The sequence below is a fragment of the Notechis scutatus genome, chromosome 1, assembly GCF_049901735.1.
Source record: "Notechis scutatus isolate UNSWTSFEM ecotype Mainland chromosome 1, rNotScu1.2, whole genome shotgun sequence".
NCBI lineage: Eukaryota > Metazoa > Chordata > Lepidosauria > Squamata > Elapidae > Notechis > Notechis scutatus.
Window position 1 is genome coordinate 42,381,485 of NC_142009.1, and position 25,670 is coordinate 42,407,154.

Genomic DNA, 25,670 nt, shown 5'->3' on the forward strand with positions numbered 1-25,670 from the left:
TCTGTTCAATTGTAATAAATCTTTGTGTAGAAAGAATCCAGAGTTAAATAGGGAGGAAGAATATGTCCTTTTCTATATTAAGTAATACCCAAGGTATTTTCTGGCAGAAACAAACTAATATAAGTGGCACCTGCCTAGATTTTTCTTTAAAAAAAGCCTCCAACAGTTCACTGATATCACAATAATTTTGTGCATAAACATATAATCTGAAAGCACATGCTGAGTAGCTGTCTTTAGTCAAACATATCTGAGTAGTTTATACAAACAAATATATTTACTCCATTATTTGAAGCAGAATTACAGCCTAACAGCAATTGATTGTTGAGTAATTAGTTCCTAACAAATCAATTCTCTGTGAATTCAGCCAGTCTTCCTTCCTTCCTTCAATCTGTTTTTTTTTCTCGTATCCAGAAAATTCTAGGTGGCCTGCAGCTGAAAACTTTTTTTCATTTCTTAATCATTTGAATTCATACTCAATGTATCATAACACTTCTCTAGATTGTTAGTTTAATACATACCAACACTACCAGCTTGCTCCTTTCACAAATTCCAGGCAAATAAGGATAGGGTGGCACACTTTCTCCCTTTAAGCAAGAGCACAGCCATTGAAAGATACTTGGTGGCTCAGCCGAAAAAAAGGAAGGATGTTGCATAAAGCCTGTTTGGGCTTAAACATACAGAACAGGAGTCATTCATGTACCATTTTAAAGATTATATCAAAGCTGCCTTACTGCCTGTAAAAATAGAGAATGAAGCTACTTTTTCTGGGCATTAGACTTTCTATATATAAACCCAGCATTTATCAAAGGAGGCAACTTTAAGATGTCTGAACTTCAACTCCCAGAATTCCCCAGCCATCATGGGAGTTAAAATGTACCGACTCTATTCTGGGAGTTGAAGTTCACACAAAGATGCCAACTTTGAAAAGCACTGATATCAATTGACATTGGTGATACCCAAGTCTTTCTTGAATGAAAAAAAGTCAATTGTTTCTGAACATAATAATGACATTCTGTTTCTTTTTCTTGGGCGACACCTATCATACACAGCATGGGCACATTCTTAAATTATAATAAAACTTATATCATCTGTGGTAAGATGGGTTATTTTACTGACAGAGGTTAAAAAGACTGAACTTTCTCCCATTTACTCAGAAGGCAAAACAGTATCGCCCCCCAAAAAACTCCTCAGGATTCTCTTCATTTCCAAAAATTCAGGTTTATGAAATAAACATTGAGAGCAGCAGCTATTTTTAAGCAGAAGAAAAAACCTGTTATGTGTGTGTATATGTTTAGAAGAAATATAATAATTGTTTATGATGGGTTATAATAACCATAAAACATTATATATTTCTTGTTCAACTTCACACTAAACTAAAACAATGTTACTAGATTTCCCACAAAAGTCAGGAAGAAAGCTCACATCAGCTGAGATTTGATTACTTTAATACCTCTATGATAAACATGGGGGGGAAATCAAATATTTTTATTAAAATTATTAATAATGCACACTATCTTCTGTCAAGAATTCTAATTATTTTCTGGATACTTACTGGGATCAATTATGCAAGTTTGCTTAGAATCCTTGACAAGCATGGGATAATCTCTGTAATAATAATCAAGATATGCTTCCAGTTTTAAATCCCTAAAAGAATATAAAAATTGAATGATGAATACAAAAAATATAAGACATGTATTTACTTATTTATTATATTTCTAATTTATCTGATACTTCCCTTGTTAGGGTACCTATTTGTTAAAAACATGCAACATATAAACTGTGGTTTACAATAAAAATGCCAGCATTATATAGATCAAAACAAAAGTAGTGATTACAACAGTAATAAAACAATACACAGCAGCAAAAAATACAGTAAAACTGGAACAAAACAATTATTCTAAACTGTTGTTTTTTTTAAATTTGGGGGTAAACAAAAAATATTTTTGGTGCCAGACAGACCATAATGAACGCATCAGATGAGGTTCTCTAGGACATTGCTGACATAGCTTTTTCTTTTGTAGAGGGAAATTGTTTCACTGGAGGAAGCATTTGGAAAAAAATGTTTGTTGAAGTTCTCAACAATGAAGAGGCAAACAAAAATGAACCCAGCAAAAGAAGACTTATCTCCTTTCTCTCTGAAGCTCTTATATTTACTCTGCTGATTGAAATGTAGCAGGTAAAACTCTGGGTAAGTTATACCTGTTTACATGTTTATTTCCAAGCTGACTTAATTGTTGCCAAAGAATACAACTAGCCCAAATTTTTTTCAAGGAGATCGCACCTTGCTAGTTGTACCAGAAGGACAACAAGAGAACGAATTCCTTCACTCATCAAGCAGTTCAGCTTGAGTTCCTCATAGATTAAATGCAGCACACAGAAGATTACAGGGATGTGGGGGAAGAGAATAGTGGTGGAATCCAAGCAGTGGTTGTGTGAAGGATTATCCTTAGGGAATTTGGCTTCCAATGGATCCAGTCGCAGAGCTTTAGCCAAAGGGTGAGACTCAATATTTTTATGGTAGTCTGAGTTTAGTAAATATTCCCAGTCCTGGTAAAACAAAAATAACAAGTAATAGAGTACTTCATACTGGATTGTTATGTTTGTTAGCATTTTGACACAATAACAACTGAAGTCAGAAATAGCAAAGGTAATGTTTAAAATGTACATATTAGTATCAAATGCTGGAATCCTAAAAAGTTGAGGCATCTTAAATATATTTAGCTAATATTTATTATATGGATATTTTAACGTTTGATCTTATTGCTTTTATTTGGTTGTAAGCTGCCTAGAATAACTTATAAGTGACATGGGCAGCATATAAATTTAATAGATAAATAAATATAATTAGTATCCTGCAGCATGGTACTTCATTGGGAATAATAATTACAATAATTTTTTTTAATTTATATGCTGTCTGACCTCCAGCAATATTGGGTGGTTAATAAATTATTAAAAACATTTAAAAGGAGGAACAAAAACAAATACAAAAACATAAGAACAACAGGAAAGAACAGATGGCAGAGAAAATAAATTCAGAAGGGAACACTGGCATCTCCTGCTTGGACTAGTGCAATGCACTCTACACGTGGGGCTACCTTTGAAGAATATCTGGAAGCTACAGCTGCCACAGAATGCAGCCACAAGGCCAGTTCTTGGGATTCCTAAGGCAGCCTATGTTACATTGCTGTTCCACAAACTACTCTGATTGCCGGTTTATTTCTAGGTCCAATTCAAGGTGTTGGTTATCACAGCATGAGTCCAACTTAACTGAGGAACTGTCTCACCATGACGGAATTTGCCCATCCCACTCATGCCTGCAGAAAGGCCATACTGTAGACACAGTAAAGTCAAGGAATTCCAGCTGGTGGGGTCCAGGAAAAGAGCCTTTTCTGCCAAGGCTTCTGCCTTTTGAAACATTGTGCCCCCCCCCCCCCAAGTGAGATCTGCATCCACCCTTTTGACATTCCAAAAAGGCCTGAGGACCTGGCTCTGCCAACTTGGCCTGAGATCCCAATAGGGATGCAATGTTCTGGAGGTGGTTAATGGACTAAATTAAGATCCCACCTGCCCTCATGTGCATCTTACTCCCTTCATCCCATCTTGTTATTTTTAAATTAATTTAATGTTATTATATACTGTTTCAATGTTTTTATTGGTTTTAATAAGGTGAGATGGGGGTACAGTATATAAGTTGAATAATAAATAAATAAATAACACAGAAAAGGAAGAAAAGGCGTGTCAATTATCCTCGTCAAAGGCCTGGGCAAAGAACTACACATTCAGGGCCTTCAAAATACCAATAAGGTGGGGACCATATACATCTCTGGGAGAAAACTCTTCTAAACATCAGGTATTACTACAGAGAAGATACTTTTCCACGGTCCTGATAGGTGGCATCCTTTAATCAATGGAACCCAAAGTACACCAACCTTGCCAAATGAAACCGGCTGGGCACACACTATGGGAGACAAGTGATCCTTCAGGTAACTAGGCCTTATGCCATATAGGGCTTTATAGGTAGCAACCAGCACCTTGAATCACACCCAAAAACAAACTGGCATCAGTTCATAAAGCATAGGTGTTACCTGGGCAGACTCCGACATTTCCATCACTGCCTGCACTGCCGCATTCTGGACCAGTTGAGACTTTCAGATGGTCTTCAAGGGCAGCTCATGTAGAGTGCATTGCAGTAATCAATTACTCCCACTGCCACTTTTAACTGCCTGATCAATCAAGATGGCTCCTTCTTAACTTTCTTCTTCTGAGCCTTAAGCCACTGGGGGTTCCCACCTTTCGAGTCTGATCATTTCCTAGGCAGCATCTCTTCCTCTCATCTCGCAAAGTCACTCTCATGTAACATTACATTTACTGACTCAAATGGCGGAGATGGAGGAGCTGGTCCTATGTGTCTGCAAGATGGTGGGGAACCATATCCCTGTAATGGTCATTCATTTAACTTCAAACACTTATGATGTGAGGGGGGCTGTATAAATTTGATCAATGAATCAAAATAAAACATTTCTCCTGAAATGCCTGGATTTCAAATAGATTTTTGCAAGGACTCCCTAATATTTGATAGAGCTCCCCATTATAAGGGAACTTAGTCAGAGTAAAACCTGCTTGGCTAGGTAGACTATGGCCTGATTAGGTACGTTACGTACATACATACATTGATAATTAGAGATATGCATACTATTTACTGTTTTGAATAACTCATCTGATTTTACTGTAAGCATTCCTACAGTAGTTCAAAACAGTTATTTATTTAAAGCTTGTACCATTTTTCAGTAAGGTCAGAACAACATGAGAACATTTGTGTGTTAATTGAAAAAGTGTTAGAAAACTTCCTATAAGGTGTGTGGGGGAGGGTTTGTACATGCATACGTATGCCTTCAAGTCAGTCCTGATTCCTGGCAATTGCCTGGCAGTCCATGCAGTTCTTCGTGCTCAGAGTGACTAGATTAGCCATCCAGCTGGCTTTATGCCAAAGGCAGGACTAGAACTCATTATCTCTCAGTTTCTAACATGGCACCTTTAACCACTGTACCAAACTGGTCTCAAGGTCAGCATAGCTTATTTCAAACTCAAAATAATTGTTTTGCACATCTCTATTCGTAAATGATGTCAATTTCCTTCAGTAACAGATGGAACCTCTCTGAAGATTAAAAATAAAGTTGTTACTCATTAAATCATTAATCAACAAATTATATTAGCCTTCAGACAAAAACAAGTCTCTTTTTGCTGTGCATATATATGATCCATTAAACAAATTCCTGAATAATATGAATTCAGACATTTTTAACCTGTCTGGAATGATTAACTAAATAATTCTTCTCTTACTTCATCTGATCCTGTCTCTGAAGGCCGAGCTTTTTTGGGAGCAATGACTGGCGAAAGAGATCCTTCAAAATCAAACTAAAGTGAACAGAAAGAAACAATCACACAGAAATTCAGGATATCACAGGAATATTTGGAGCCATTTGTGATGAAATTCAAAAGTTCCACATACAATTTGCCATTATTCCTTTACATGTGTTCTACTACAACTAATTTCAAAGAATGAATATATTACTGTATTTCCTAGTCCACAAATTATGGATGCAAGGATTCAATACATCAATTGATGATTGCAACTCTGTTTGAAAACTAAACACCCCCAACTTTGAAATAAAAAAGCTGGACCCAATGAGCTAAGGAGAAGCAATCAGATGTAACCATCTTAACTGGTTGGTGAATTGCCTCCAGATAACAATTTACTACTGTGTTTCTCATATAATAAGGCCGGGTCTTATTTTTTTTTGAGCCCTGAAAAAATGGCTAGGGCGTCTTTTCGGGGGTGACTTAATTCCCCCCCCTTGCATCTTTGGGTGGGTGGGCGGCGACGGCTTGGATGTTGACCTCGGCGTTGGTGGGGCACTTCGTATTGGGGTCAACGCAGGCAGCACCATATCCAGGTGTGCAACAAAAGTACTTCCTAATGGCAAGCCCCCCCACCATTCCCCCCCATTTCGCATGTTTTAATATACGCCTTAATTTGGGGGGAGGGGCTTAATTTCATTTCATGCCTATAAAACATGCTGGGACTTCCTATTGGGGGAGGCCGTATTGTTGGAGAAACAGGGTACATTGTCCTTGACCACAAAGGATGCAGCAAAAATGGACACACAATTATTCATGTAAAAAAAAGGAAGTTTATGAATTGTTTTCATGTATCATTTTTTGGTACTGTAACACAAATTTAGTGTGAATGGTTAGGACAGTAAGAGAAGAATTTCTAATAAGATTAACATGCTAATGTATTTAAGGAATAGCCACTGGGAGATTGCAGATGAGATCTGACCTCTGACAAAAACAGCAAGCTCACATCAAGTTGTAGACTGTTGCTGGTGTTGTTTATAAAAAACATCTTCTTATGTTTCACTCACAAGAAAAATATTTGTAAATTGTAAAACATAAAGAATTCATATTTCAATGTTACACTTACATTAAATTCAAAATAATGAATAGTAACGCTAGAGATTTATCGATTACTTCTATTCATGCACAAAAAATCATTATGAGCAAATGTTCCTGTAATAAAAATTAATATGTGTCCAATATACATAAGATCCATGTAATACCAAATAATACATAAGATCCATGTAATACCAAATAATACTGTGTATTCAGTCAAATAAAAAGCACTAGAATATTTCTGTAAAATATAGGACTTGAAAGTAAAACATGGGGAAAAGATGAAACGAGAAGAAGAGTGCAACATTATTTCAATAATCTCTTTTATTAATATTAGCAAGGCAAGTACTATTTTACTGAGGGTATCTGAAAATAATAAGCACTTATTGAGAATTACTTTTCTTAGCAGGTGACTCAAAGTCAAGAATCACAGAATGGAAGGATTAGAAAGGAACTTAGAGATCAGCCCGCTACTAAGAATCCACTACTAAAGCATTATAGATAAATAGTCATTCGGTCTTTGTTTAAACACCTATAGTAAAGATAAGATCACATTTTCAAGGCAGCTACTATCATTTATAAGATTGCAAGTTTACTTACATTGCGTGTCCATGCCACTCTCTCTGTGTTATAACCCATCATGTTCAACAAACAGGTCACAAATAAGGTCCATTCTGAATAGTAGCTTGGCCCTCCAGGTGCATTGTAGGCATTATACCATCTGACAAGTATTTGGACAGCAATCTCTTTGGGCAAGATACTCTTAATGCCTTGTAAACATGTTCTGACTATTTATGGTAAGGCAGAAAGAACACAAAAAAAAAGAATGTTAGTAAGTCAGTAATCCAGAACCTATTATTTGTAAGCCAAAGACTTGCTCTACGCTTCACTTGGCATATTTGAGGCCAATACAATTATTTCAGCAAAAGAGCAGCTTGCTTATTTCAGTAAAATCAAGATAATTAAGTTTCACATTGCATGTGGAAGAATGTGACAGGTTTCCAATGAAATGAGATGAGATTAACAATAGCATATCTAACATTAGCTGTTTTTGTTTTGTTCTGAACTTAGTTAGACAGAGAAATGAACTGATTCAGATTCCACAGCTGTTCTAATGATGGCTTGCTTTTAATTTGCTCGATTCCACAGCAGTTTTTAATAAAAAAAAAAAGGAGAGTATAGAATTAACATCATACCCAATTCTGAACTTGCAATTTCAGGAATGGTGATTCTAACCATTGAGCCATTATTAAATTCCTAAAAGAAGAAAGATAGATTACATCATCCCACAAGGAATGCATTCAGCATCTGCAATATATATTATTATATAAGCTACAGCAGCTTTAAGGTATCCCAAAAGAAAGCTGTTGTCACCACATTGTGTGGGGTTTTAGTTTGAAAGGATTGTCATCCTCCATTTTAATTGTTCAAGACAGTTAATATGTCAAGCAAACTAACTAAAGCACAAAGAGCCATCTCTTTATAAAATGTAATGATACAGATATTAATTGTAGGATACTTTTATAACTAGTGGGATTAAAAATCAATCAATCCTATAGCAGTAAATCACTCACTACATTATACCATGTTGTAAAATGTAGTTAAATACAGTAAAAGAAACTTGCCTAAGTACCTAAATACTAACATGACAAGGAAACAGACAGGTTTCCTTGGACCAATACTTTCAAATGTTCTGATCTTTCTGTTTCAGATAATCACAGTCAGGGATGGGATCCGACCGGCATAACTACCGGTTCTGTTGCTCTGCGTTATGCACGCATGCATTTACGACCTGCTGAGCTGCCCAGATAGTTGAGCAGCGCTGTGTGCAAGTGCACAGCGGTTGGAAAAGCCCTTGTGTCGCGCAAAGCAGCTGCGGTTGAAAAAGCAGGAAATAAAGGTCAGATAAGAGCCTGGGCGGGCGGGCCAAAACAGCAGCAAACCTAGAACCGGTTCTATGTATGCTCTCTGTTTGCTGCTCGTCAGAGCAACCGGTTCTACAGAAGTGGACAGAACCGGTAGAATCCCACCCCTGATCACAGTAGATATATGCTATGTGTATATAACGTTATGTGTATATTAAAGCAATTTTAGGCTTTACCAGAGTCACTCTGTTCTGAACAGGATCTCTTACAGAATGAATAAAAGTTGAAAGTTGCTGAAAAGTATAATCATCAATATAAGAGGAGTCTTGAAGTTTGGAGGAATCCCTCAACTCTGGAACAGGGGACAGCACACCTTGCTATAAAAGGAGAAAACGTTTTGCAGTTATAAAAACCATTACAGGAAATCATAGTTGGAAAAAATCTGAGATGATGTAGTTCAGCCTTCTCTTAAATTAGCAACTCTGACTGCTATTTGAATCAAACATGAGTTAACATATAGCTCCAGTGAACATTCTGAACTTCAATGGTGAGTAGCAATGGGAACAGCAGTCCACCAACACATTGCCTGAAGACCTAGTTGAGTTTGGCTTCTGATGACTTCCATGTAGTTTTCTTAACCTGTAATCAGGCCTAAATTTACCATTTTTGGACTTTGTAATAAAAGATTATGTACAATCCTCAGTATAAACCAGTGTGTCATGTCCTTGTCGGAATTTGATTCAAAGGGAGAGGCCGAGCAGCTGATAGGGAGTAGAAGTGTGGCTCCGTTGGCTGGGGAAGAAACTGGGGAAGGGCAAAGGCCGGCTGGGCACAGCACGGGAGAGGTAGAGAAAGGGAGAGGGAATTCGGAGGAAGACCCAGGCCCACCCCCTCTTCATCCTAAGGCACTCAGGGAGGAAAGGGCCCTGATTCCCTTCATTAGCTGCAGCTGGGAATACAGTGTTTAAAAAGGGAAGCTGCGCATAGCAAAGTTGTTGGGAGCAAATTGTGAATTATCTGGTATCATCGAGGCTTATCTGGATTCCTGGCATCTTCCCAACTGTGTGTGTTTTGCTGGCCTTTCAAGTCTGCAATTCCTTCTCCTGCCCTGTTGAGTTAATTACTGCAGCATGGTTTGTGTGGATTTTTATTTACAGTTTGTATGTATTTTGTTTTCGGACTGAATTCCTTCCACTTAAAGACTGTTCTTGGTAGAGTTTTTTCTCCAGCCGAAGGTAACTGGGACATTGGAGGCAAAGTTGGAGGTAATAAAATGACACTTCTTGCTTATACATTACATAATGTATACCGTATTTGCCGGCGTATAAGACGACTTTTTGCCCTGAAAAAGATGCCTCCAATTGGGGGTCGTCTTATATGCCGGGTCGTCTTATACGCCGGCAAATAGTAATTGGGAAGCACTGCGGCTGCCCGCGGCTGAGGCACTTTTGCGCACCGTGGAAGCGAATCCTGTGAAGCCGAAAGGAGCAGCCAGCCTTCTCCCAGCTCCCAAGGAAACGAGGCTCGCACCGCCCGAGCTCCGCTGAGGTATCCGGCTGGGGCTGTCAGGAGTTGTTACCGCTGGCGCGGCTCGCGCTCCAGTCCTGCGTTGCCTCGGGAAGGAAAGGCAAAAGCCGCGGCTCTTCCTTTTGCCTTTCCTTCCCGAGGCAACGCGGGACTGGAGCGCGCCATGCGCAACAACTCCTGACAGCCCCAGCCGGATACCTCAGCGGAGCCCGGCGGTGCGAGCCTGCTTCCTTGGGAGCTGGGAGAAGGCTGGCTGCTCCTTTCAGCTTCACGGGATTCGCTTCCACGGTAGACAAAAGTGCCTCAAAAAAAAAAAAAGTGCAAAAGTGGAAGGCGTGCGGAAGAGGGGCGAGTATATAACAAGCTATATTTTGAGTGGAAATGTTGGGGGTCGTCTTATACGCCGGGTCGTCTTATACGCCGGCATATACGGTAACTTGTATACATTAATTACAATCTTGGGTACTGACAAATTGGAAGAGGTGATTTGGCATCTACTGTATGTACAAATAAGTCTGAGTACTGCCGATACAAAGCTACCCTATGGGGAAAAAAGACCACTCAGTAAGGCAAAATTTCTGAACTGCTGCTTTAATATTAATATAGAGAAATGTGGAAAAATAAGCAATGCAAGCCTTGCCATTTAAAGAATTACCATTATTCCTTACCTCATCTAAGGGACCAAGGAGTTTGTTCAAAGGCTTGGAAGGAGTGCTGATACTATCCAGAGGAGTGCTTGGGCGAGGCATTTGATTTGACATTGTCATTGACGGCACTGGTAAACCAGGTATAAATACTTTTCCTACCTTTTAATAGGAAACAAAGCAGACAGTTGTTTCAATATAGGTAGCTTTTAAAGGTAAAATATTCTTAAGACATTAAGCCTAAGTAATTCTTTTTAGAACAATTGAACAGCCCAACATCTTAAAGTTGTCAGATTTGAAGAACACTGATCTAGAATGCTGGAACAAGAGCTATACTTAATGACTATTGTGGTAAACTGAGCATTGAAAAATGTCCAACGTAGAATTGGATAATAATGTCTCCTGTGCGAGAGCAAAAACAAGCAAAATCTGAAGATTTCTGGTTTAACATATACAGGTGCCAATCACTTCTCCCAATGAGAAATTAACAATTATCATTCATTACATGGTAAGGGTGAAAGAAATAACCTGTATATAGAGCTTAAATCTTAAGAACGTTGTTATTAAGAGTTTTCTAATATCTACAATAAAAGTATTTAATCAAGCTGCATTCTTGAATCTCTAGATGCAGATCTTCTAGTTCAAGTCTGAATGAATCCTGACAATATGCAGCCACCTTAGATTTTACCTTAACTACTACTTAACCTATTAGTGTCTACTCAAAGAACTGGCAATGTTTGCACATCCAAGATGTACCAAAATAAATAAATAATGCCCCAAATCTGTCTCCTTTCTTTCTAAGACTATGCAAGAGTATATGTTTATAATGTATGTTTTAAAATCTTACAAAACTTTTGTTTATTCCTTTCATTATTAAGTTGAAAGAAAGAGATATTCTCTACAGTATAACAGGGGATCTAGTTCCTTCAAGTAAATGTTGTTTTCCCTTATCAGCAGTTGATTTAATGAGCAGCTTTTAAATTTCTTGTTCCCCTATTTTAATTTTTTTTCTTTCTTCTGGAGTATTGTCTGTTGGAAATTGCCCTTTTTGTGTTGTTTCCCTGAGCGATATGATTTCTACTATAAAAGGGGGAAAAAAGCTCTCCCAAAGTGGAAAAATTAAAAGGCACTCCCTTTTTTATTGTTCATTGCAGCTTTCATTTGTTATATTCTTGTTTTCAAAAACAAGTGGGAGTAGGAAAGAGGAAGAAACAGACATGACTATCACATGTCTGACCCTATTGCTCATTAAAATAGAGGCAACTGAATACAATAGCACACATCTGAAGAAAACAAGTTTCACAAACGATACAATGAAAGGGATATGGAAAGAAGAACAGAGATGCTATTACACATAGGGGAAACACTACAGAAAAGAGAGGGCACATAAACAGAATAGAAAGGGCTTGCATAAGATGGAAAAAAGGAGAGAAATGTTACAAAAGAGACTATGAATAAAACATACATAAGCTATTAATGAAGAAAAATAATGTACATACTCGAACCACTCCAGTATAGAGCACTAAGTTTCCATTGCCTTCCAGAACCAGCATTGTATCAACGTTCTGTAAATCCATCAAATGAAGAGAATACATTAATCTTCAATTATCTGGGTAAATGCTGTCAATTAATACAACTTACATGTAATTCACATACTCATACTTACATCAACTGCAGCTGCATCCTTTGCCTGGATGTTGGTAATGGCACCAAAGATCAACTGTGACTTGTCATTACTCTGCTGAAACTTTACACACCTAAAAGTGGAGTTGGGGGGAAACAGAGCAATCTTGCATAAAAATGACTGTAACATGATAGGAACAAAATGTCTATCAATGAAATACAATACAATATGCATAAATATTTGACCTAGACTAGAGACTCAAGCCTTTAGCCTTGACAAAAAAAAAAGTTTTCATTTGATTTGGAGCAAATGTCACAATTGGCAGGTTATGCTTTGTTATTATGACTAAGATAATCAGAAATGTGATTTATACATAGGTACATATAACTCATACCCATGAGTTGTTAAGTATAGTTTGGCATAAGTGAATGGTAGAGCAGTGGTGGCTAACCTTTTGGGGCTCCTGTGCCAAAAATTGTGTGTGCGCTTGCATGCTCACATGCCAGCACCCAGAAGGCAATGCGTGCACCCCCATGTCCCCTACGCATGCGCATGCTGTGAGGTAAGTTGGCCTGCAGCTCGCGTGCCGACACAAATGGCTCTGCATGCCACCTGTGGCACACGTGCCATAGGTTCGCCATCATGGGCATAGGGTATTCACTTTAGCTCCAAAAATGAAACTTCTGAGCAGATTCACCCAGACAATTACCAATTAGCAATAGCACTTAGATTTATATATTGCTTTGTAGTGCCTTACAGCACCCTCTAAGCAGTTTACAGAATCAGCTTATGTTGCTCCCAACAATCTGGGTTCTCATTTTACCAACCTTGGAAGGATGGAAGTCTCAGCTGATCTTTGAAAACTTGCAGATTTGCACACAAACCACAAACCACCATGCAGAGCAGAAAGCAGGTTTCAAAGGTTTTTAATGTCAAACAACAAATTTTCCATCCGACAAGAACGGTATCCCAACCGGTTTAGGTTAGCACTGGAAGCTTCTGCCTTACAGTGTTATTTAAAGGTATAAACACACCCACCTAAAGGCTTCTATCTCCTATCCACGCCCCTAATCATTCCCTTCATCACCCCTTATTCCCATCATCCGGTTTACCTAATAAGTCCACTATTTCCTTCCCTATCACCTATCCATCGCTCATGATTCCTATCTCCTCGTGAGTAAACTAAATAGTTAAACTCCCCCTCCCATCGCCTGTTCCTTCATCACAGTTGATTCAACAGCCGCACGGGCTTTGGCAGAATCATCAAATTAAGTCCAACAATCCATCAAACACAGACAGGACTTTCCTTTCAAGTTACAGACGACTGAGGATCCCCTCGCAGGTCACGAGTCTCTGACACTGCAGCTGTCGCAATTACCAGGCAGGGTGCGACAGCTCCTGCAAATGTGTTGACGGGCTCAGATCATCTATCATCCCTAACGGAGCCCAACAGTGAAGGCTGAGTCAACCTTGAGCTGGTTAATAAATGAAATGTGAAAAAAATCCAAACAATATGCATTTCCTATGCATTTGGAAAACTAAACTGTATCTTTAAATGTATACAATAAATAAAAATAATAAATATCAAAACATACTTACCGCAATTGGAGCTGGGATTCCACTAAGTAGCACAAAAACTTTTGCCCACAAAAATCAGTTGTAATAAATACTTTGGAGGCTTGACAATTCTTCTCTCTATAAATATTTATAAGCAAAAAATAATAAATATAGACTTCTTCAAGTAAAAAAATTAAGTATTCGTCCCATCAGTCTAAATGCTAAATATATATTTGTATATATGAACTCAGAAGAAAATCACAGAGTTCAATCAGACTGATGGGTAGCTATACTGTGGATTTAGGTTGTGACTAAGATAATCAGAAATGTGAATTATACATAGGTTATAAGCCATGAGTTGTTAAGTATAGTTTGGCATAACTGAATGGTAGAGCATATTCACTTTAGCTCTAAAATGAAACTTCTGAGCAAATTCACCCAGTTAATTACAAATTAGCAATAGCATTTAGATTCATATATTGCTTCATAATGCTTTACAGCACTCTCTAAGCCAGGGGTGTCAAACTCACGCCCCAAGGGCCAGATGCCACGCCTACTCCCCAGTTTAGCGAAGGAGGAAAGTCATGATACATCACGTGACACCGCGAGTTTGATTACCCCTGCTCTAAGTTTTGGGGGGAAACACTATTAATGCTCTTCACTGTTTCAGTGCAATAACTGTATTTTACTTCACAATAAGCTTATGACCGTGGCTTATTAAATCACAATGTAAAAGTTCACTCGTATGAACTCAATATTGTCCTGTCATTTATACAAGAAAATAAACATATTAGCCAAAGAAAACAGAGATAGTGGTTTAATGCATTCATGGTTGCAAGAGAATTTCAAGTCAGAGGTTGTTATTCCCCCAAATGCTTGGCTTATCATTAGATGCAAAAATATGGCCACATAAAAGTATTCTTCTCTGAAAGTTAAATCATTTAGTTTGAGGAAGTCAGGATTGTGTAAAGACTTCTTTTAGATGGAATAGATTCTTCCAAACCTCAGGGTAGTGAAGGCTTCTGTCCATAGATGCTCTATGCAAAGCTCTGGAACAATGAGTTCAGTTTCTGGGGCAAGAAATGACTCAGTAGCACTGTTTGGAGAATGGCAGACACTGTGCCTCCTAGGTGACTGAACATGACTGGAGAAGTTGAATCTCTGTACTCCTGAGAAAGAATGTACCCCTAAGGCTGGGGAATGAGATCGGCTGCAAAGACAAAGAAATATATTTATTTTCTCTATGAGAATACACGTTCAGTAGCTAACTTCCCTTTCCACTACAGGCCCAAATTCTTACATCTTAGGATTTCAAGCACTACAAACTAAACATAGCATAAGAACATAAGCAATGCCCTCCTGTATTGGAACCCTGTCCTACCTAGTCCAGCAGTCTGTTCTCACACTGGTCAACCAACTACACAAGGGAACCACTAGTCTCTCAACCAATGGAGAGGCAGGAACACTGCCAAATCCCCATGACTTTAATAAATTGGTCTGGTCCAATTCTGAAGCCAACCAAATTAGTAGCCAGTACCATACCTCATGTTAACTACTACTATGGACCAAGGATTCATATATCCCAATAAACTAAATGAAATAAAATACTGTGGGATCCAATCTGGATCGGTCATGGGACCAGAAGTTTAATCTTCCGAGCTTTTGGACTCGTGCTGGAACCCATCCTCATGGAACTTCTTTCTCACCAGAATGTGACATGACTAAACCTCTGGTCCCAGTGACCGACCCAGATTGGATCCTGCAATATTATCCTGGGACATGCATATTTGTCTTTGTTCATGAAATAAAATACTATATGAATTTATGGCAATATGTAAATATAACGGTGACACTGAAATTATTCAGGGTTACTCAAAAACTGAGAAGGAGAAATTAAGAAATCAAGTATTTATGACTACAGCAGGAAATCCTGAACCTCAAAATTTTTGAAATCTCACTTAGTTTCATTGTTTACAAAATAGTCATAAATAAAGGAAATGTAGATCTCAGCAGCATGCCTGATCTCTGTTTATAATTAAAATCCTGAAATAAAAGAAAGTACAAGGGCAAGAAAAGTAAGCAACCTACCTCAAAGCTGCCATGTTGGAAATGGAAGGTGAACGGGAATGGATGCTGGGAGATGATGCCGACCTGCTTTGGCTACAAATAGAGGAATAGTTCTGGAATGGAGAAGCCATAGGTGAGTCACCCTTAGACAGATTCTTAAGATGGACAGTGAAGGAACTGCTGGCAGCTGCATGCTGTGGGGTCCATGCCTGCTCAGGGACCTTCAAGACTGCACTTTGCTCCTACAGATAAAAATGTTTTATGTGATTCAAATAATCATATGCATAACATCACATTTTAAGACACGAATTTTAAAAAGTGAACTTTCAGATGTTCTAAGTATCACTTCCATAAATTTCCAGTAATCCAGCCAATGGTCATTCATTATGAGAGTTATAATCTAAAACCTTAGGAGGCCACTAAGTAGCTGACCTCTGTCCATTCGGGTGACTGTGCAGTGTAACAAACTACAAACAACATCCACTCACAAAATAGGCAATTAATTATCATCTTTTGTTTTCTATACCATGCTCACTTCACCCTTAAATTTTTTTTACCTCTGCTTTTACTCTTCGAAGGGCCCATATGGAATGCAAGCACTGAGAGGCATCATACGTCATGAGAATGGAGGGCTCAGCATTGACGAAAACAATTCTCATGGAATAATCAGCAACATACTGTATTCTGGCAGTGGTAAACAAGGCTGCTAAGTAGAGAGAGGATCAAACTGATTACTTGTCAAGAGACAAGGTTTAAAAACAATTATATGTATACTTTGCCAACTTTTTAAATAGCTTCAGTTATAAATAAAACAAATCAATTTTCAACTTATGCCCCTTTATTTCTTTCACCTTGGTATGTCTGTTATGTCCCTTTTTGTTTTGTAACTAAATTCCACTACTAAAAACAATGGGATAAATGTCAACATTTTTTTTAAAGTGAAGATTAGCCTCCTCCAAGTCTAGCTAGACTTTGGGTGACTTCATGAACATGCCCATGTTTTGGGCAAAAATACAGAAGTGGTCTGCCACTGTCTCTTTCAATATTTTTTCAACTTTCCAACTTAGCGTACAGCCCTATATTCCCTATAGGCCTCCCATCCCAGTATTAATCAAGTATAGTCCTCCTTAGCTTTCAACAAGGTTAGCCAGCTGCTGAGCTGTTTTCTGATAATCCTTTTCCAATTTAATGTCTTCCAGATGTATTGCACTATATTTCTAATCATCTAAGCCACTGAGTACAGTATGGTGACTGAACTTATGGGATTTTGCCAAAATATCTATATGGCACTAGATTGGGGAAATCTAAACAATTCAAGTTTACTGTTCTATGAGTTCAATTTCAAGATAAATATCAAATATGTATATCTGAACACATATTTATAAATAATTCAGTATGTATCCCAGTATCTCATATTTTTAAAAGCTATCAAATGCAGAGCAGTCAACAAAGCTAAGTGTCTCTGATTACAGCTGATCTAAAATTATCTTTGTTTTTGTGCATTACATAATTTACCTCCAGACTTACAAACCATTGGTGTTATTTCATCTAATGGGTGAAGCATGCTGAACATGGTAGGCAAAGGTTCTCTAAAAAAAAATGAACAAAAGTTTTAAATACATCCACAAATGTTCTGATAACAACTTCAAATTGAAGTCATGTCCAAAATTACCATAAGCTCCAATGTGACAATTTGCATATTAGCAATGAACTGTGATTTGATCAGAAATGTTCTAAGTTAGGCATATAAGTTAATGGAAGGAAATATGATGCTATGCACACACACATGAACATTTGCATAATTCCCATCCATTATTCTGAACAATAGCTTGAAAACTAGGAATATGGCAATTATGATATTTTATCTTTATATTTCACTTTTTTTCTGACAGTGCATGTAGCCTATTTGGGAGGGTCTCCTCAATTTATAACAACAATCTTGGGAGATGTGTTGCGATTGACAAGTCCCGCATTTGCTCACTGTTCACACAAATGGGGATGCATGTGTGTGGAACCATCCCCACCATTGGTCCACAAAACTGAAAAGGTTGAGGGACTCTGATCTAAGCAATGAGCCTCTTACTTTACCTGTTTGGATTTAGCGACACTTCATGCGATGAACTACTACGTTCAAATAACAAGCCGTATTTTGTTGGCCAGACATTCGCTACCTATAAAAAGTTACATTAAAAATATTTCATTATAGTGGAAAAATATCTAATTTAATCCAACTAACAGAAATTTCATGTTTTAATTATTTATCCATAATTTCTATTTTACTGAAAAATTGTCCTTTAACCGTGTTCAATTATAAAAAGCATTTTAAAAAATCCAGAATCTACTACAGCTACTTTTCTGGTTAAAAAAGAGGTGAAATAATACTTCGATACAGCTTACCTGAAAGGGTAAAGAAGCAGTGTAATCCTTTCCTTCAATACTGTGGATATTTATGCAAGAGCTCTGTAATATGCAGATACATTTTTCTACTAACTGACAGCTATCTAAATTGGGAGACAAGTGAGATTCAAATTATCTTCCATTCATCTATTTTTGTCACAAAAGGCTGCATTTTCTGCACTGATTTCTGGAGCAGCTTCATATCAACGTGGACAATGCTTTTCCAATTCCAGATCTTAAATCAAATGGTCTAAAAGATTACTTTTACCTTTATTTCTTTCAGATTTTTCCTGGGGTATTGAAAAGTCACACCACAATGCCTAAAATAAAATAAAAATCAGTGAAATAAATAATTTGCTTTGTTTTCTTCTATGTTCTGAAAACAGTCCTATATATTCAAAACTAGTTATCAGCAACTATGGTATTATCATTTTGATTTTCAAATTCTGGCTCAGTATAGCTCCGCTAAAATGGCAACATCCCTACATAATAGTGAGCTATTAGAAGGCAAAACAAAATGAAAAAAATATCCTGAAAAAGAAAAAAAACACCTCTCACCCCACCAAAACATTCTTAATCCATTAACATGGTGCTTTACACAGTTACATCACTCCTACTTTAGAGATGAGTGAAAGAGAAAAAAACGTTGTTCTGAAGCTGCATGCTTTTCTTATGATTCCATTGATTAAGCTTGGAATGCCAACATTCTGTCCTGAAGACTAAGGCTAAATGTGCAGGTTACAGAAAGTTCTCACTTAACAACAGTAATCAGGATTGGAAACTAAGCAATGACTAAGCAACATGGTTGTAAGTGGCAATGTCATATGACTGACTTACAAGTTGCTATTGTTAGGCGATTCCTGGGTGGTCACAGCATCCTGCAGTCATGTAATTCAGAGGTCCCCAACCACCGGGCCCCGGACCGGTACCGGTCCGTGGAACATTTTCTACCGGGCCGCCGGTTTGCTGGGCGCCGCCATTGATGAGAAAGTGCTTCCGGTGAGCTTTTCCGGCTGGAAAGCGGCGTTTGGGTCCTGAAGGAATCCTCGCGCCTTAGTTTCATCGAAGGGGGGGCAGTTTCGAACAAAACTAAGGCGTGAGGATTCTTTCAGCACCCAAGGCAAGGCGAGCCGAGCGACCGTCCCGAAGCCGTCCCGAAGCCCATCGACAAAGGTACAAAGGAGGAGTTGAAGGTGGCGGGGAGAAGCGGGGGACGGCTGGCTGGCCGGTCGCTCAGCTCGCCTTGCCATGCGTGCTGATGCCGGTACCGGGCCGCAGATCATTTTTTGATGCCGTAGCACAAAAAAGGTTGGGGGCCACTGATGTAATTGCCATTTGAGGCCTTCTGCCAGTTTCCCCTTTGACTTTGCTTGTTCCAAGCAAACAGTGAAGGTTGCAAATGGTGAACACATGAGGATGGGATGCTGCAATGTGATAACTGCCAGCCAGTTGCTAAGCACCTGAAGTGCAATCACATGATCATAAGGATGCTGTGACAGCCACACCTGTGAGGACTCACTGTAAGAACTTGTATCTTTGAATGGTTGATGACCTTAAATGAAGATCGGCTGTCTTGCCTGATTTTTTTGAAAAAGCAGAGATGTGGGACATTGAAATTAGGTCAGGACTTTGATTTTATGAGAAATTATAAATCCGTTTCTTTTTCACTATTTTCCTCCTGAAAATCATTTGTATCTCATGCTTTTTTTTTCCAAGTAGAAGAAAGAATGCTCTCATTATTAATAGGACAATAACAATTTCAGGGGGAATTTTTTTAAGCAGTATACAAGCTGAGGAAAAAATCCCTTTTTTAAAGTCATGCAACCTTGTTCTCACATGCCACATTCTTCTGGACAGATACTTTTAAAGCTGAAGTATATAGAAAAATCAGGAAATGAAATTATAGATCATATGAACATTAAGCAGTTTGTGCTAATGAAGCTTTTTCTCCATTCTCTGGTTGTTATTTTCAAAACAAATTTGAAACAAATTTTAAACATAAAGCACAAAGGCAAGCATGACCTTAACTTTCCTTGGCAATGTAGCTAAACAATTTCTATACTGTACCACTTTTCGTACCTGCAGAACAGTACTGTCAACAGTAAATGCTTTATAAACTGCTGAAGATTGGTTTTTACTTCCTCTGCTCCAAATGACCATATTACCAGCCACATACAGTTCTTCATCATACTCTACTTCTTCCCCAACCTCACTGATGCCCTTCCTTAACTTCCAACTTTCCTAAAAGGAAAAAAAAAAGAATATCACTATTATTGTGCAGTAATGCTCATTTAGATCATAAGTGTGGTTTGAAAAAAATGATGATACACTGCATAACTTATTTTAGTGGTTCTGGTGATTGTTGAAGATCAGTAGACTTAGCTTTCTAAAAAGACTAATGCAAAAATTATTTTAAAAACTAACCATAAATGTTTAGGTTTTTTCTAGCATCAGTTACAAAAGCAATCTGTGTTCAATCAAGTATCACCCTGTTTTCCTGAATTTCTCAACAATTTTTGGTTCTAATACGGTATGCTTATGGATAAAATACATTTGATGGGTAAGACAGCACAATTACAGAAATAATCTATAGTAATCTGATAAAAAAAAATCTGACAAAAAACTCAGAATATTTCTTTCAGAACAGAACTGTTGTTATAGTCAAAAATAGAATGCAGAAGATACAAAACATTTATTCTATTTATTTTTATCCTGCCGTTATTATTTTTTATAAACAGTTAAAGGCAATGAACAGTCCTTCCTCCTCCTATTTTACTCACAACAACCCTGAGAGGTGGGTTAGGCTGAGAGAAAGTGAGTAGCCCAAAGTCATCTAGTCCTAAGCAGTACTAGAACTCAGTCTCCTAGTTTCTCGTCTGATGTCTTAATCATTATTATCCAAACTGGATAATAGTCTCAATGAAGTCTCTCAACAAATCATTATTGTACTTAATATTTTAATGTTGCTATACTGTTTAATATTTTAGTCCTAACAAAAAAAAGTGATAGCCTTCTTCTAAAGATTTATACATGAATGCTCTGGGCCAGCTCTAAATTTTGTTTTGGTAGAAGAGAGTGAACAAAAGAGATTAAAAGTATAGGAGCAATTTGGCAGATAGCAAACATTCCCAAAATAGAGAATTGGTCTTTAGTGCTGTTGTTTATCTGTTGATTAAGCTCTCTAAGCTCTACAAACCTACTATTTATGTTCTACTTGTGTGATCAATGCTTTTATTCACTTTTTAAATCTTGTATCAATTCAGTGTTTACCTATGTATTTCTAAAAACCCAGAAACAGGTTTAACAGAATATATTTCCCCTATCCTATCCACAGTCTTACCACTTTCTCATTCTATGCTAAGTACAAGCTTGCTAAATATAAAATACTGCTTTCAAAAGCATTTCTACCTTGTGTCTCTCATGGATGGTAACTTCCTGAAGTGACCCCACCAAACCAGCTGCTCCATCTGATGACCAAAGTTCTGAGGCTGGTTGCAGCTGCCGTAGTTGCAGGTTCAGCGCATTAGGATGATGTTTGCAGTGGTCACGGCCAAAAGGGACAAACTCCTGCAAATCCCCTGCTGCAATCATTGTTAACCTCTCTTCATAGATGTTCGACATGAGTTCTAAATATCAACATTATTTCTAAAGAAAGTCCAAAACAGAAACCAGATTACACAGGATCCTTCAAAGCATACACAATACTGTGCAATTCTTACAGTTTTTGTTAGCCTCATTGATATCAATATCCCTGAAAATCATAAAGAAGGAACTAAACTAAAACCTCTTAACCCCAAAGTCCATCTTTCATTGCACTGGAAACCATCAACCAAAATATTCTTATAAAAATTCTACCAAATAATTGATGCAAATTGTTCTCTCTAGTGATTTAGCACAAGTATTTGAAATGGATTGCTGAATTCCAAAGATGTTATAGGCCTTTCATTCGACAAAGTATTTGCCATAACACACTCCTTATTATATGTGCAGGACAATCCTTTGGAGATATCATAAAACAATATATGTTGATATTCTAAGACAAGGGTCTTCAAACTTGACAGCTTTAAGACTTGTGGGCTTCAACTCCCAGAATTCCTGACTGGAGGAGGAATTCTGGGAGTTGAAGTCCACAAGTCTTAAAGCTGTCAAGTTTGAAGACCCCTGTTCTAAGATATAATGATCATAAACCATATACAATAATCATAAACCATATACAACACTCAGAAGGATCCAATTAGTTAAAAAAACACTGCAAAATAAATGGCATAAATTATAGAGAAATGCAAAATTGTTACACCATTTTACTGCCTACATTATATTTAAAAATCGTAAGAGTGAGATTCTTCCTCACTTCCTTTCAATACAACTGTTGATATTGTTTCTACTTATGATTTACTCATCTGCAGATTCAAATAAAAATATTGTCACTTTTTCCCCTCTTTGGTACATCCTTTGAAAATTTTGAAAAGCCTGAAAATGCCAACACATGCCAATTCCAAAAGAAGCAAAATAACTACAACTGCCTTGTATATCAGAGCACAAATTTGTCACAACTACTGATGACGAATGAATGAAAGAGTTAGAAACACTCGGAGGAGTCTCTGGGTATGCAACGTGCAAGCCAGCCCTTGATGGACTGGAAAGCTAAAGGAAGGCGGGAACTAACTGTGATAAACTGTGGGAGGCAGAGGGACCCACGGACCTGAGTGACACAGGAAAGGGCGATCGGCTGCGGGCCTAAGCTGCAGCGGCTTCTCCCCGTGTCTCCCCCTCAGATGGCGATTGCAGTTGCAGCAGCAAGTTCTCCCCTCTTCCAGCTTCTTAAACGGGCGCGGCCATCTTGGAATTCCCATCACCCTCCGCGAGAAACGAGGGGCGGGGACTACAGCGGGAATTGATGAGTTTCTCGGGTTGGCGAAAGAGAAAGCCTAGAAAGCGCCTTTCTTCCGTTTCGTCTCATCGGGAACAGGTTGCTGGGTACGAAGAAGCGATCGAAGGAACGGAGTCTTTCGGTTGTTACTATGGTGATAAGAAGGATGATACTGTACCCTCAGCTGTTTCTATGGCAATTGGTTGCCTGCTGTAGGGAAGGACGATGCGGTTGGTTATAGCACGGTCCAATCTCCGCTTAGTGATAACTCAGAAACGGCCTCCCGCCTGTTATTTGACATGCAAATGGTGATACGTGCAAACTGTTGAAATATTGGCCTGAGATAATAGAATAAACTGATAAAGGAGAATACTTGTAGCTCAGGGTTGACATGAGGGGTCCTTGGTGCTCTCTGACCTTGCTTGTTTTTGTTGCAAATGTTTCATTACCCAAACCTAGGTAGCATCAGTGATCAAGGACTCCTCAGAATAAACTGAATGATCTTAAGGCTGTTTTTTCTCATCCCTGGCAGCTTGAAGTTGTGTGAATTTCAACTTCCAGAAAGGGAGGCTTGGGAATTTGGGGAGTTAGTCAACATCTATATTGTTCTACATCTACACTGATGTGCTTCATGCTTCTTTTTTTGTTATTTGCAAAAAAATATTTTCTTTTTGTGAATGCTTTTTAAAATAAATCAGGCCTTCTGTAATCTGGTATATGGTAGGAGTGCACATCAGAATGTAATGGATTGTGTAGATTAGGCCTGATTTCTAAAACGAAGCATGTCAAAGTTACTTGGATTTTTTTTGTGCAACCTAAGCAGTGAGGGCACTGTAGTTTGTTGCCATATTCTGTTTCTAAAAGAAATGGTACTCAGGCCTTAATATGTATGCATCGCCACCAGATTTGTTTGGATTATAGCTCCCATGTTGTGAATGAAAGCTGTAATTTAACATATCTGGAAAGTACCAGTTTGTTCAGTGAATTACATGATAACTAATCCATACTAATAGAATTTTTGGCTGGGTAAATGAGCAGAGATCCATTTTAATCAATCTGTTCAGAAAAAAATCCAATTTTAATATCCAATCAACATGGCAACTGTTAATAAAGCTAATTACTGCTGTCTGTGCTTCTTCCACCTGATTTAATAAATGTATAGGCCTACCAACCTCCATCCCAACTCTGCATGGAATACAACGTGAAACAAAAATAGAAGAATACAAAACATGTCCAAGAAACCATGCTAACAACTCCCACTAGGGCTATATCAATCAGGCAAGAGGGACCAGATTTTAGGGGCTTAAATAAGGTCAGGTAGAGGTCTCATAAATCTCTGGTAAACATCATTCTAAGGGACAAGTGTTGGGAGACCTTACTTCCCATTTAGCTTACTTCCCTTTGGTCTCATTGTAATCTAATCTAACTTAATCAAGAGAATGTTGACCATTGGAGAAGATAATTGTACTATGGACAAAATTGAATGTGTCTGATAAAATAGAGTATAGGCCATTAAAGATTAGGCAATAATAAATGCATTAGTTCATAAGATGAAGCAAAACCTATGCATGATTTTACATAACTTGCCTTTTTTCTCATTTAAATTGAACTATTTGAGCTCCTTAATTATTTTAATTGCCTTTTTTATATATTTTTCCTGCTATATTATATTTTGTTTCAAATGTGGAGAGCCGAGCTATATGCAATACTGCAGATACATGTAATTTGTTTAATAGACATTATTATATTGATAATTTTAGTTCCTTTCCCACTGATTGATCAAATTTGCCTTTGTCAAAACTGCCATGCATCAAATTAACATCTTCGTTAAGTTATTTGCTATTACTCCAATATATTTTTCCTATCTATTTGAAGAAGAATCCAACCTCATCAACAGATTTTAAAAATCCAAACATTAAAATATTGTTATCAAGTATCACCTCCATTCATATGCTCATTGACACTCAAAAAAGTTAGCTGTTTGATAATAGCAAGGTTTACTTTGATGGTATCCTTCCTGGTTTTTTTAAACAAGACATAGAATCATAGAATAATAGCGCTGGAAGGGATCTTGGAGGTCTTTCTAGTCCAACCCCCTGTTCAAGGCAGGAGTTCTTCATGATCTTCTGTATGTAGCTATTTTTTTTTCTTTAATTACTATTTCTACCAATGTGTCTGAAACAGGTACCATGTATTAGCCTGTAACTCAGAGTTATGTTGGAGATGTAATAAGAACAATGTTTCTTTAAAACATGTTATTACAATGTCTCATAGTAAGTCCATTTTGGGAGAAAGTAGTGGACTATATATAAGTGTGATTGTGCAATAAAAGCTAAAACTTTCAGAGAATAATATTTCTTGAATTATATACCTAGTATCTGGAATTTGACCATTGAACAACATAAATGGATTCTCCATGCCCTTATAGCAATAGCACTTAGACTTATATACTACTTCACAGTGTTTTACAGCCCTCGCTAAGCAGTTTACAGAGTCAGCCTATTGCCCCCAACAATCTGGGTCCTCATTTTACCCACCTCAGAAGGATGGAAGGCTGAGTCAACCTTCAACCTGGCGAGATTCGATCTGCCAAATAGCAGTCAGCCGAAGTAGCCTGCAGTACTGCACTCTAACCACTGCGCCATCGCAGCTCATATATATATATA

At 37.9% G+C, this 25,670-nt stretch overlaps 1 protein-coding gene across 3 annotated transcripts in view; it reads right to left on the reverse strand.

The window, feature by feature from the left end:
• The window catches only part of ANAPC1 (anaphase promoting complex subunit 1), a 59,395-nt gene extending 36,398 nt beyond the window's left edge, over window positions 1–22,997 (reverse strand). The window contains exons 1-21 of one of the 3 annotated variants that reach the window (XM_087962068.1): window positions 22,837–22,997; window positions 21,543–21,779; window positions 20,214–20,375; window positions 18,403–18,454; window positions 18,135–18,238; window positions 17,826–17,908; window positions 17,265–17,326; window positions 16,295–16,440; window positions 15,759–15,979; window positions 14,674–14,880; window positions 13,713–13,808; window positions 12,156–12,246; window positions 11,989–12,054; window positions 10,514–10,651; window positions 8,555–8,695; window positions 7,650–7,710; window positions 7,054–7,241; window positions 5,341–5,415; window positions 2,282–2,547; window positions 1,553–1,644; window positions 519–667 (exon numbers count right to left, since the gene is read on the reverse strand). In XM_087962068.1, the coding sequence (XP_087818194.1) occupies window positions 519–667; window positions 1,553–1,644; window positions 2,282–2,547; window positions 5,341–5,415; window positions 7,054–7,241; window positions 7,650–7,710; window positions 8,555–8,695; window positions 10,514–10,651; window positions 11,989–12,054; window positions 12,156–12,246; window positions 13,713–13,808; window positions 14,674–14,880; window positions 15,759–15,979; window positions 16,295–16,440; window positions 17,265–17,326; window positions 17,826–17,908; window positions 18,135–18,238; window positions 18,403–18,454; window positions 20,214–20,375; window positions 21,543–21,755 (2,613 nt within the window). In that variant the 5' untranslated portion in view covers window positions 21,756–21,779; window positions 22,837–22,997. Of the gene's footprint in view, window positions 1–518; window positions 668–1,552; window positions 1,645–2,281; window positions 2,548–5,340; window positions 5,416–7,053; window positions 7,242–7,649; window positions 7,711–8,554; window positions 8,696–10,513; window positions 10,652–11,988; window positions 12,055–12,155; window positions 12,247–13,712; window positions 13,809–14,673; window positions 14,881–15,758; window positions 15,980–16,294; window positions 16,444–17,252; window positions 17,327–17,825; window positions 17,909–18,134; window positions 18,239–18,402; window positions 18,455–20,213; window positions 20,376–21,542; window positions 21,780–22,836 lie in introns of all 3 variants that reach the window. The other 2 variants (XM_087962066.1, XM_087962061.1) reach the window with 2 other exon arrangements.
• Window positions 22,998–25,670: the final 2,673 nt, after the last annotated feature.